This window comes from Ochotona princeps, chromosome 7 (assembly GCF_030435755.1).
Source record: "Ochotona princeps isolate mOchPri1 chromosome 7, mOchPri1.hap1, whole genome shotgun sequence".
Classification (NCBI taxonomy): domain Eukaryota; kingdom Metazoa; phylum Chordata; class Mammalia; order Lagomorpha; family Ochotonidae; genus Ochotona; species Ochotona princeps.
The window spans coordinates 72,025,491-72,038,950 of record NC_080838.1 but is presented as its reverse complement, the minus strand read 5'-3'; the positions used below and the strand labels follow the sequence as shown (position 1 = coordinate 72,038,950).

Below are 13,460 nucleotides of genomic sequence, written 5' to 3'. Positions count from 1 at the left end.
CAATCAGGCTCCATCACCAGCCAGTTCACACTTGAGCTTGGACTAGGGGCAGCCATGGAAACGCAAGGCTGTAGCACCAACCAGCACAAGCTGAAACTTGGGGTAGGGTTACATCAAAACAAGTTGTAGTACTCATTGGAACATGCCAAGGAAGATAAGCCATGTCATTCTGGAGGTGGTGTGTGACAGATTCATAAGCTCTGTGGTGTGGGGTCTGGTGGGTCTTGGATGGTTTAGCTGGGGCCTTTGGTCTGCTTGTGTGGTGAGTGTTGGATCCATGAGCGCCAGGAGTGAGGGGAACAAAAGGGGTCTGAGTTTCCTTGCCCAGACCACCAAGTCCACCCACATGGTGTGGGCTGAATCTATGAGCCCTGGGGGTGGTGGCGGGGGGGTTCCGTGGGTCCTGAGTCCCAAGGTGCAGGGCCTTGGGCCTGCCTGCTTGGTAGGTTCAGAACCAGTGAGCCTCACGGATAGAAGTCCAGGTTTGCCCTGTGTCCAGGTCCTAGATCCCACCTATGTAGTGGATGGTGGGTCATGCGTCCCTGGGCTGGAGCATCCTGTGAAACTTGGGTATCATGGCCTATGTTCTTGGGCCTGCCTATGTGGTGGGTGCTGGCTTCATGAGGACCAGTGGTAGGGGGCTCAGCGGAACTTGGTTCTCCTGGTACAGGTCATTGTGCCATAGGTGTTGTAGGGATCAGGTCTGTAAGTCCCAGGTGTCAGGGTTTCAGCAGGTTCTGGTTCGTATGGCCTGGGGCCTTGGGACTGCCTGGGTGGTAGGTGCTGAACACTTGAGCTTCAGGGGTGGGAGTTCTGGCTTGGCCTTCGGTTTTCTGGCCCAGGTCCAAATTCCACATAAGTATTGGGTATCGTTTCCATGAGCCCCTTGGGGTGGGGGATCCAGCAGGTCTGGGTCTACTGGTCCAGGTCCTTGAGCTTACCTGCATGGTGAATGCTTGATCCATGAGCTCCAGGAGTAGGGGGTCCTTTATAGCCCACGTCACCTGACTCAGGTCCATGAGCCCACCTAGGAGAACTGGTCCTCCAAATTGCAGAGGATGCTGTGCTGGACAGTAGATCATGGTGCACATGGAAGACATGGTAACTCACTGGGGCCTGCAGAGGACATCAGGTACCATAGCAGAGAACAGAGAACAGAATATTTGGACAACTACCCCAAGCAAATGATGACAGTAAATATTCATGTGATTGGAGACTCTTGAATCAGCCAAAGGACATTGGAAGGGATTCCTCATCCATAGATCGAGATCAATAGCATTCCAAATATATTACATCCACTTTTGCAGAACCTTTGCAACATGCACCATTGTGAGCCTGGGTTGATATTGGGTGAACTTTCCACATCCTTGGGTACTGAGATGGTAGGGAGGCTGGGTATGGCCTAGCCCCTTATCTCTCTCCTTCCCCAAGAAATGGGATGAAGAAATAGAAAGTTTGGAAGCAATGATCACACCCACTTCTTTTTTTTTTTTTTTTTTTGATTTATTATTATTGGAAAGCCATATATACAGAGAGGAGGAGAGACAGAGAGGAAGATCTTCCATCCGATGTTTCACTCCCCAAGTGAGCCACAAAGGGCCGATGCACGCCGATCCGAACCCGGGAACCAGGTCTCCCACGCGGGTGCAGGGTCCCAAAGCTTTGGGCCGTCCTCGACTGCTTTCTCAGGCCACAAGCAGGGAGCTGGATGGGAAGTGGGGCTGCCAGGATTAGAACCGGCGCCCATATGGGATCCTGGTGCGTTCAAGGTGAGGACTTTAGCCGCAAGGCCACGCCGCCAGGCCCAACCCACTTCTTCTTAACCATAGATCCTTCAAACTCTGATCGACTATGTAAAGATCATCTAAAGCAAAAATTTAAAAATCTGTACACATTATTTATTAATTTTCCCAACCACAATATTCTCTCTATTTTGTGATTGGAGAGCAAATTAAAAAAAAATCACCTTCTGATGTCCATATCCCCAGTATCCTGGATTTTAAACAATTGGAAGTATTGGATTAGAAAAGGCTGAGCTAAGAAATTTGGGATCTTCCAATACAAAGAAGGAAACCTTCTGGCATGATATGCCCCAGGTACTGGTCTAAATTTATTGGTTGCAGGTTATAAAATAAACCTTGCCATTTCCTATTTCAGGTCTGGCTTTGGTTTTTTTTTTTTTTTTGTAAAGTGTTAAAGTATTCAACTTGATCACAGTTTATTCATGTCCATGATATCTCTGGAAATGGACATGAAGATGTCAGGCTTTTTACTCCTTAAACCAGCAGGTGAATGTTAAGTGTTATGGTTTCAGTGTTGTCAGTTGAGGATTTCTGCAATTTGGGTTGTGTCTTTAATCAAAAAGAAAAGAAAACAAAAAAAGTAAAAAACCTTGAGTGACTCAGGATGGCACAATACTCACTACACGGGAAGGCCCATTTTGCCAAACTGTGATTCACAGTGGTTGATACAAAAGGGATGGTCTTTCCTGTCATGGTTATCAGATGTTACTGAGCTCTAATCCCTCTTGCTCTTCTTTCCTTTAGCAACAATACTGTGATAAATAAGAAGGCAAATTTTTATGAAAAGGAAGATTATGATTGTCACACAAGCCAGCAGGAATCCAATCACATCCAGAGAGTGGTACTGGTACCAGGTGAGGTCATGAGCTGCAACCCGAAGATGTTTGGCTCCTTTGTGATGCATGACATGCTCGATCCAGAAGACAGCTCGGTCCAGGGGCTTCATGGGCTGATCGTGGTGGATTCTAGATAATGTCATGACATTCTCTTTGTAGCTAAAGGAAAATCAACAGATATCAAATTGTAGTATAAACTACATGTAGATTTTTCATGTAGATTTTCATGTAGATTTGAAAGAGGAGTATAACCAACAGCTAGAAGAAAAATAAATCATTTTCTGCAGTACTTAATTTTAGAGATTATAGTTTATGGGCTTCAGTTTGTTGTATATTTAAAATTTCAAGATGTAAAGGAGAAGTTGAAAAAAAATAGTATTTCTGACATTTCAATCTAGACACTGATTCAGTTAAGTCCCATGGATGTGGAAAAACAAAACAACTCTTAAGATGTGAAGCTTTAATCACTCAATAATCAATTGTGACTTCACCTATACAAAACGATAAAAATAATTCAAATTTAGAGAAAAAAGAGGCAGGACTGTGACAAGCCTCCAGTATATTGCTACACAATGTTGATAAGGAGTTGGTATCAAATAGAAATTCACTTGAATCTTAAGGATTGTCCAGTGGATTAATGACTAAAACCATGAAGGTATAAATTGAATGGCCTTTCTTTTAAATTTCATATTGATTAAATTTTCCCCTTTTACAAATGTCTCTGATTTTGAGCTCGACACAGTAGCCTAGTAGCTAATGTCCTCATTTTGCAGGTGTCTGGATCCCATATGCGCACTGGTTTATGTTCCTGTTGCTCCACGTCCCTTCCAGCTCCCTGCTTATGCCCTGGGAAACAGTGGAGAACGGCCCATTTTTGGCACCTGCACCAGAATATGAGAACTTGAGGAAGATCCTGGCTCCTGGCTTCAAATCACCTAAGCTCTAGCCATTGCAGCCACCCAGGGAAGATCATTCTTTCTGTCTCTCCTCTGTCTCTCTATAAAAAGATCTTTCTGTCTCATCTCTCTATGCATGTACCTTTCCAATACAAATAAATAAATCTAAAAAAAGTAAAAAAAAATCTTTGATTCTAATTTTTAATGTTAAATGGAAAGGATGAAAATAGTATCTTTCTTAGGTGATTGTTGGAAGAAATAAGGAACTGATTCTTAGAAGACTTTGAATTAATTTTATATAGCAGAACAATAGTGTTATTGTTGATGTTTACCTGGCTAGTGTTGTGATTTTAAAACATTGAACATGTTCAGCTCATAGAAGTAGCCATTGTTAACTTTTTCTAATTGATGAAGGCTCATGGTTAGGGCAGAAGGCTTCCAGTAGTGTGTGGCTTACAAAATGTAAAACACAGAGTGCTACTGTGTGGCATGGTAGCACTCAAATGAGCTAACGTCCACTCTCGTTACTTTAAAAATGCATTGGGAGGACTATATTTCAAAGTACATTAAACGTGTTATGTTTTGAATATACCATGTACAAAGGCTATAATTAAGAATTGTACAATATATAAAGTAGTGGCATAAATGTATTGTGTAATACATATTAGATTTTTTCAGTTAAGAAATTCACTTTATTATTCATGATATTTATTATATGTGCTTAGATTTATGTGTATTTTTTTCTTTGCTAAACATTTAAAATATGGAATCATATCTATACTAGTGATTGGAGATTTACTATCAGGTATCTTTATAAAAAAAAAAAAAGAGTGTGCTTCTCCGGGTGTTCAGTAAGGAAGAACACAACTAGGACCAGTGCAGTGGTTCAGTGGCTAAATCCTTTCTTTCCAAACACCAGGATGCATGTGAAGACTGTTTTGTGTTCCTGCTGCACCCCTTCGCCTCCAGCTCCCTGCTTGTGCTTTAGGAAAGCAATAGAGGATGACTCAAAGCCTTGGGACCCGTAATCCACACAGGAGCCCTGGAAGAATTCCCTGGCTACTGGTTCCTGGCTTCTGGCTTCAACGCTGGCCATTGTGGCCACTTGGGGTGTGAACCAGCAGATGGAAGAACTTTTTCTTTGTCTCTGTTTGTACAAATCTGTCTTTATAATAAAAATAAATACATTTTTAAAAAATTTGGAAAAGGAAGAATGTAATTACAGTTTCTGAACAAAATATCTCATTTAAAATATTCTTCACCAAAGAAATTTATAAGAAAAAATATTGTCTGAATGCCTTGAGTGCTGTAATTTTAGGATACACTTAAGTAGCAGAATGATGGATTTAGGTGTCTTTGTTTAGGATGATATTACTGTAATAATATGGGTGGAATCAGTTGGAATGAAGGGAATTTAGGGTAGGGTGAAGGGAAATCCTAGAGATTATGGAACTGAATCATAAAATAATAAAACATCATTGTTATTGAGGAGGAATACTATACAATGCACTGAAAAACACTGATACTACAGTGAGGTTTTGATGACCACCCTGTAGCATTAGGCAAATCTATACTCAATATAAAGTTCCTGTTCTGCTTCAGTGATGGCCCTGGTCCATCCACTGGAAACTTGTCTACAGATACCATGAAATTTAAGGAAACGGTAATACTCACGAAGGGTCATTAATGACTGTCTTCAGTGCACTGAGCAAATCTGCACTTGACATGGTTTTGAAGTCCAACATAACAGCTGCTCCTTTGGCCTTCATGTATATGATATTGTCAGGTTGATCCCCAAATAAAGGAATGCCCACCATAGGGATGCCATGATAGATTGCCTCGAAGACACCATTGGCTCCACCATGAGTGATAAAAGCCTTGGTTTTTGGATGACCTAGGATTGAATGAATTTTCAATAAAAATATCAGTTGTAAATTTAAAAAATAACTTGAGAATCACTTCTTGGTGTTTTGGCTAAGATCAAGTGTAGTGTCTGTTCTTATCAGTTTAAAATAACATGAGAAATGTAGTATGAGAAACTAAAAAGCCAGTGCTCTCTAAAGAGATTACTGATAGACATGAACCTGCATTCTCATTTCTTTCATATCATCAGGAAGAAGCAGCTACTATTTCCACCCAGGCGATAAGTGAAGGCAACTGTAAGAAGATTTGTGACTTTAGCTTTGGAATATACCCAATATTGAAAAGTGGGATAGACAGGAGAATTTTATGGATAAAAGATATTGTATATGACACTTAAAAGAGGAAGGGCTTATTAAATGATCTTTCTATTAAAGAAATATGTGTCACTGCAGGTGATTTATAGGATGTACAAGATTGCAGGTCATGGCATGCTTGTGCCAAAATCAGAGGAATGCAAATCCATACTCCTTGAAATAGTATTTCATCAGAAAGGTTATCACTTCTTCCCACAGAAAATAGTAATTCATAATACCAGAAAGATATGACAACTTGATGACAATTGGACATCCCTATGTTAATGAAGAGACAGATGAGTGATAAAAAGATTGAATTAGTAGACAAAAACACCCATGGCATGTTATTCTTATGTAATTAATGTATTTGAAAGAAATTCATGACCATTGGATAAACACACACAAACACAAGGTACCAACAAACTGACAGAAACAGAGAAAGAGATCATTAAAATATGATGTTGGACTCTATGTTTAGTTTATGCTTGCAAAGAGGGAATCTCAACTGTACTTGATCAGTGGATATGCAACAAGGTGGAATATTTCACATGAGGGGAGGGTGGGGGGGATGGGGTGATTCCCAGTTCTAACGAAACTGTATCACATAATACAATGTAATCAATGAATAAAAAAAATAAAATATAAAAAAACATGATTTGTTCATGAAAAGCATCCCTACCACCTGGGACTGAGAGATAAATACACTTAAAATATTGGGAGTTTGTTTCTGGGTTTAAAACAGTTTGTAATCATAAAATGCCAACTGTTATAATAAATGTATTTCTCTTAGGACTGAAAAAGGAATATGAAGACATTTGGTGTAACTCGAGATTTTTAGTAATATGTGGTCATGTCCCTCTCATCCTGATAGGCTCTCACTCATGTTTTCAGTGTTTGCTCTCCAGTGTCTTACCAAGTACGTCATTCTGGGGGATCCACTTATAGAGGCGAGTGTTGGGTCCTAAGGTGTCTGGTTTCTTGCCTTCAAATCTCCAGAGAACCTGTTGGGTAAAGAAAGTACTGTTTTTTTGAACTTAAATTTTGGCATGTTTAGATTCTACAGAAGCTGAGAGACCCCAGTTATGTGCCTGGAATAAAAATAGCGAGATGTATTCAAGTATTCAAGGTGGTTTGAATTTTTTTTAAGTTTTACTTATTTTTATTAGAGAGGCAAATTTCTAGAGAGAAGGAGATACAAAGAGAAAGATCTTCTATCTGCTGCTTCACTGCTCAAGTGGTTGCAATGGCTAGAGCTGAGCTGATCCAAAGCCGGAAGCCAGGAGATTCTTCCTGGTCTCCCATGGTACAGGATCCCAAGACTTTGGGCCATCGTCATCTGCATTCCCAGGGTACAAGCAGGGAGCTGGATGGAAAGTAGAGCAGCCAGGATATGAGCTGGTGCTCATATGGGATCCTGGCATGTGCAAGGCAAGGATTTATCACCTAGCCATTGTGCTAGTCTTGGTTTTAGATCTAATACAGAAAGAATTCATTAACATTGATTTAGATTATGTGATTGTGTGTGTGTATGTTTTCAATGTGATTCTTCTTGAAATGTACGAACAGTTTTCTGTTTTTAAAAAGAGAACAAAATTTACCACTTCCAGAATTCCCTAAATAGCTTCACTAGAGTTTGAGATAATTTAATTTGCAATTTGGTATAGATGAGATGTAGAATGATAGAGCAGTATGAAATAAGAACTCCATTTAACTTGAAAAGCATTTTTAAAATGAACCAAAACTATCACTAATGCTGTCATTGTGGTGGATGAGAAAAATCCACAGTTGTGATAATACTAAATTTTATTCAAGTATTAACTTTCTTATTATGTGTTGTAAGTATATGTAGCCAATAATGCTACCTGGAATTTTTCCATGTCCACTATCAGAATAAGACATTGATGTTAAATTTCCTGAGCTAACCTAGTAGACTAGCATGTAATCTACAAGTGCTGAATATGTATTTCATTATGAGAAACTTAAAAGTAATCATTGATTCTCTGCAAAAATAATAATGTAGGTTGTTGCTATCAGGTTGTGTGAGCTGGCAAACTAAGAAGTAATTTATATATATATATATTGCTATTATTTCCTCAGTCGAGATGAGGTGCCATTCTTACAATTTAGGATCACAGTCCTGTGACAACACATTTCTAATAAACTCCAGCATGGTTATCAGTGGGAGATCCAAAAGAAATCTTTCCCATTATGTCTAATTGTAGCAATTCAAAGTCTGGTCCTGGAGGGCAGGTTAGTTTTTCTTTCTCTAGATCTACTCACGTGAGTGCATGCGTGCACTCGGGTTGCTCAAGTCTGACCTTCTATTCTCTGAGTAGGCTCCTGAACAGTATGGCACATAGCTGTACCTCCAAATTAGGGGAAATAAAAATGATAGGGGGTACATGAGAACCTGTGTCATGTACTGAGGAGAATTTTAAATAACCCTGAATGTTATCATGCTGTGTGTACAGTGTCCTCAATAATCTTGTAGTAAAAAAACATGTCGTTGTAGAATTTTGCAATTTCTGTTCACCTATCTGCAATATTGTGATTATTCCAAAGTTTGTCAAGGCGATGTTATGGACATTTCTGATCGCAATATTAAGACTGAAATTGTTTAAAATGAAGCATCCTCTATGCCATTTTTGCATCTGAATTGCAGGGTTTAACTGATATCTGAGATAAATTAGTGCTGTCATAAGTATCTACCTTTCATTGCTTTCATGACTCATTTGTCGGGTTTAACAGACTCTTTTACGCGTCTTCACCATTAGGACACACTTTCTGACCTTTTGTGGAATCTGAGCAAGGGCTGATGCGATCACATTGGCCCTCTCTTCTGTCAGGTTGCTGACCATTGAGCCCAGAGAAAACAGCACAACTCCCTCTTCTCCAGAGCTCTGCACAAAGTCTTCCATGTCCTGTGGAGAGAGAATTCTGTCTGTCAGAAAAGAATAATGTTGTGTTGCCAAAGTCTTGAGGTAGTTTCCCTTCTAAAATTAAACTTTACATTATAGCACCACTATGTGATACATGTTTAGATAACTTTTTCTTAATTTATTTTCCTTCATTTTAAAGAAAGCCTGTGATCTTTATCTACCATCTTTGTCCTCTAGTTTCCAACGTAGTCTCCTACGTTAGTTGATGCTATACTATCAACATTTTTTGTTGAAGCCATTATAATGATGCAACCCATACGTTTTTGCCGATAGTCACTTATATGTATATTTTAATTATTTTTTAGTATTTGATTTAGGCTACTTACAATGTAGTTTTAGCAATAAGAGTTATAAACACATTGATTTTGCACTTATTAGTTATGTTAATCTCCATTATTTTGTATAGTTTATAAGATGAGGAGTATACAATTAGTTTTCAATGTAAATTGTCAAATTTTTAGGACAAAAAGTATAGATTATCTGGGTTGACTATAATTAATGGAAAAGCAAAAATGTGGTGGAAGTTAAAATTTTATTTTTTATAATTGATTGGTTCTCACTCATACATGTATACATGCATATATAAATTTTCAAATTAGCCATAATTCTACTATCAACCTTGTAACATAATCCATTTCTTCTTTCCTTTCAAAGAAAAATCTTTGAGATATATATATACACATAAATACATAATTTGTTTTTTAAAAGTTCATTATCAGTTTCTATGTCAGACCTTATCAACTCAAAGTACCTGTATATCAACATTCCCCATCATTCTCCCTCAGTTTTGGTAACTGACATTCTACTGTCACTCCATTTAGATCAATTTTGTTAGGTTGTTAGGTTTTACGTGTAAAACAGTTGATGAACCGCATTTTCATCTGCTTAGTACTGCATGTATATGTAGGCACATCCCACTACTTGACTATTGTCAATAGTGCTACAGCAAATAGGAAATCAAACGTCTCTGACAAATGGGCCTCATTTCTCTATATATCAGAATCATTGTAAATGATTCATCTTTTTTAAAGTGCCTTTCTTACTTCTTGTTGTTGTTGTTCTTCTTTATGGGATCCTGGCCTGTTGAAGGCAAGGACTTTAGCCGCTACACTATCACGCCTGACCCAAGATTTATTTATTTTTAAAAAGACAGACATACAGAGAGGAGGAGAGACTGAGAGGAAGATCTTCCTTCCAATGATTCACTCCCCAATCAGCCACAATGCCTGGAGCTGAGCCAATACAAAGCCAGGAGCCAGGAGCTCTTCCAGATCTCCCACAGGCGTGCAGGGTCCCAAAGCTTTGGGCCATCCTCAACTGTTTTTCCAGGCAAAAAGTAGGGACTGATGGGAAGCAGGGCCACCGAGATTAGAACTGGCGCTCATATGGGATCCTGGCGTGTTCCAAGCGAGTACTATAACTGCTATGCTCCTGCGCCAGGTCCTTATAGAATTGCTTTCTTATACCACCCAGCATGAGTAGTATTATGGCTATGAGGTCAAGTGTAATGGTCTCTATGACTGTGGAATTGTATTTCTCCATTATCTGTGCCTGAACTCTCACAACTCTCTCACGTCTCAGCTTCCCATAGCTGTACTTCTCTAAGATCTCATCTGATCATGTTTTCAATAACCTTTCTGTTGTTTGTGAGAAAATTAAAAATCTAATCCTTTTGTATTTTCTCTGGTATCTTCAATGTTCTCATGAATATTTTAAATTCGTTCATTTTATACATAATAAGTTGCCTCTCCAGTGAAATCAGCAAAATAATAGTTCCAGCGAGCTTATTCAATACTCTGCACTTTGTCTTTTTCCTCTCTTCCCTAAATCTATTCCTACATATATTTCATATCTGCATATGTCAGCCATGTATACTTTTTATGACTCCTACTAGATATTCTCCCACATTTGTCCTAATTTCCAATGTAAATAAACAGTAGGCCTGTGTCGCCTACTGTTTCATCACCATCCCCTCCCTGGCGGCATCTTCATGCGGCTCAACCTCTATCTGCATTCCGGTCAGGTGGCCTTGGCCAACCAGTGCCTCTCCCAAGCTCCCTGCTTGTGGCCTGGGAGGGCAGTAGAGGACGACCCGGGGCCTTGGGACTCTGCACCCGTGTGGGAGACCCGGAGGTGCTTCTGGCTCCTGGTTTCGGATTGGCTCGTCTCCAGTCATTGTGGCCGCTTGTGGTGGTGGTGGTGGGGGGCATAGGACAAAAGATCTTCCTCTCTATCCGCCTTTCCAATAGAAATGAATAAATATTTTTTTAAAAAATGTAGATCTATTCATTTCTATTGGAAATAGTTTCTCATAGTCTGTCCTAACAGGAGATCAAAACTTAGTAAGTAGTTAAAAAAAAAAAAACCTGTCTACCTTGTTTCTGTATGTGTCCAATGCACCTTCTGTTTTATTCTATTACTTTCAATGTATAATTGAAACAATGGCTGGTATGTTCTTGTACGTTGAATAACGAAGACCTTAATTTAATGGACTCGAGTCTAAAGCTCTAGTCTAAAAGTATTCAAGCTATTATGCATTATTTTTGTAACAAAAATATTTGGATAATTTAAATGGCTTTAAGCATGCAAGAACATTTTAAATGGTGAGGAAGTTTAAATGAGTTTTTAATCCACATTCCTCTGAAGTTTAAAATGCTCTCACATGAATTTTTGAGAGAAAGGATGTTTTTCTTGCACTCTGAATACCTCTGTCTCTGAGTTAAATGGTATAAGTGATGAATGCAAAGTCATTTACTTGGTAAATACATAGAAAACCAAATACACTGCACAGAAACATATGACCTTGGGCAGAGGTTTGGCAGGCTTGCAGTGGAGCCCTCCGACAAACTGGAAGTTTGGTAATAGTGGGCGAGGAAACTCCAAATCCCAATAGCTTCGAATGAGCCACATGTCAGCTTTCCCTACTAACTCCAAGAATGTAGCAGGTCTTCCTGGATGGAGAAAACAGAAAGAAGAGGGAGAGGAATGAGAGAAATGGGGCATGAAATAGTGCACGCAATCTAAAAAATGTGGGAGTGATGCAATGAAGTGTAATGGGTCTGGGCTGCACAACAAGCACTCTACATAGGCCTACTGTAATGTTCATGTAAAATGTATATATGTTCAAAATATTTATGCCAGGGCAGACAAATACAGAATTTTAAACCAGAATATTCATAATTGTAACTAATCCTCAAATCTGACCACTTGTGTACAGCAAACATGTGGACAAAATAAAAATAAAAGGAGAGTAGTAGGTCTAGATTGCTCAAAGAAATCCCCAGTAATTCTACTTGTATTTGCATGATCTTGTGGAACATCTAATGTAGTTACAGCCTAAGGGCTTCAACTGGTCCTGTAATATATATCATAGCATTGCAGCCCTGAGTGGTCGGTCTTTTCATATTTCCACTGTATTATTTTACCAGACAGAAACTTCTATGATTTTATATCAATACAAGCTCACTTAAGAATTCAAAATGTTAGGACCAATGAAAAAGATGACTTACCTAAGACTTCACTGTAAAAACGATCCCACCTCTTCTCATTAAACTTTGGAAACCAGAAGTCAAAGTAAAGCACGCATAGCATGTTTATTACTCTGTCTGTGAATGTCATTCGTCCACTTAAACGGGACATCATAACAGGCACGTAGGATGGAGGTAATAGAAGCCCCCCAGCATGCTTTTGCAGTATGTAGCCAGCAAAGCCACGGAGACTATACACAAGGGGGGTTTTGAGTAACTCAGCAAGCAGATCACTGCCGGGGCTTACGGGATCTGCAATAACAACATCAAACTTTGCTTCTCGGAGCTTTGTCATGAGTTTTTTGTTCAAGACTACTTCCCTGCAGAGAGTTTCACAGATATCAGAATATCTTAGAATAAAGTCACTCACTTCTGGCAAATGTTTCCAATATATATCCAGTGGAATATTATACATAATATTATGAAACCAATGCATGAAAAAATTCTCTAATTCATCTTTAGTGTAAGATGAAGGGAAAGTTTCAAATTTAATTCCAGATTCATTCTTGGCATTGATTACAACAGAAGCTGAAGATCTCAGAACAGTTACTTCATGACCTCGTTGAATAAGTTCATCAAGGATGTTCTTCAGATTCATCCAATGACTGAATTCCATCGGCCACACCAGCACCTTTCCACAACTCCCAGAGCTGAAGTAGCAGCTCAGCTGTAGCAGCAGCATCAGAGAGAGGCACTTCACAGACATCCTGGTAACACACGAGGCTTGCTTTGATTGCAGCTCCTTTGTCAACTATTCATGCTTATATTCAGGATGAAATCTTTCATGTAGTTAAAATATCACTTGTATTGATCAAAGTAAATATATCCTGGGCCCGGCGATGTGGCCTGGTGGCTAAAGTTCTGGCCTTGAACTCACCAGGATCCCATATGGATGCCGGTTCTAATCCCGGCAGCTCCACATCCCATCCAGTTCTCTGCTTGTGGCCTGGGAAAGCAGTTGAGGACAGCCCAAAGCCTTGGGACCCTGCACCTGCAAGTGGGAGACTCGGAAGAAGTTCCTGGTTCCTGGCTTCGGATTGATACAGCACCGGCCGTTTTGGTTCTTGGGGAGTGAATCATCTGAAGGAAGATCTTCCTCTCTGTCTCTCCTCCTCTCTGTATATCTGACTTTGAAATAAAAATAAATAAATCTTAAAAAAAAATTAAATATAGCCTATGAAGAATCAGACTGGTGGCCTGGGATGGCAGATGGGAAAGATAATGTCTGATGGTTTCTATATTTT

The 13,460-nt window shown here is 39.4% G+C and overlaps 1 protein-coding gene and 1 pseudogene across 1 annotated transcript; one reads left to right on the top strand and one right to left on the bottom strand.

The window, feature by feature from the left end:
* Nucleotides 1–2,517: 2,517 nt before the first annotated feature.
* LOC101521755 (UDP-glucuronosyltransferase 2B13-like) lies at nucleotides 2,518–12,968 on the bottom strand. Its single transcript, XM_058667249.1, has 6 exons — nucleotides 12,199–12,968; nucleotides 11,492–11,640; nucleotides 8,540–8,671; nucleotides 6,664–6,751; nucleotides 5,209–5,428; nucleotides 2,518–2,797 (listed from the first exon to the last, which is right to left on the bottom strand). The coding sequence occupies exons 1-6, from the start codon at nucleotides 12,920–12,922 to the stop codon at nucleotides 2,518–2,520; spliced, it is 1,593 nt and encodes a 530-aa protein (XP_058523232.1). The 5' UTR covers nucleotides 12,923–12,968.
* LOC131480893 (U2 spliceosomal RNA) lies at nucleotides 5,489–5,666 on the top strand (annotated as a pseudogene).
* Nucleotides 12,969–13,460: the final 492 nt, after the last annotated feature.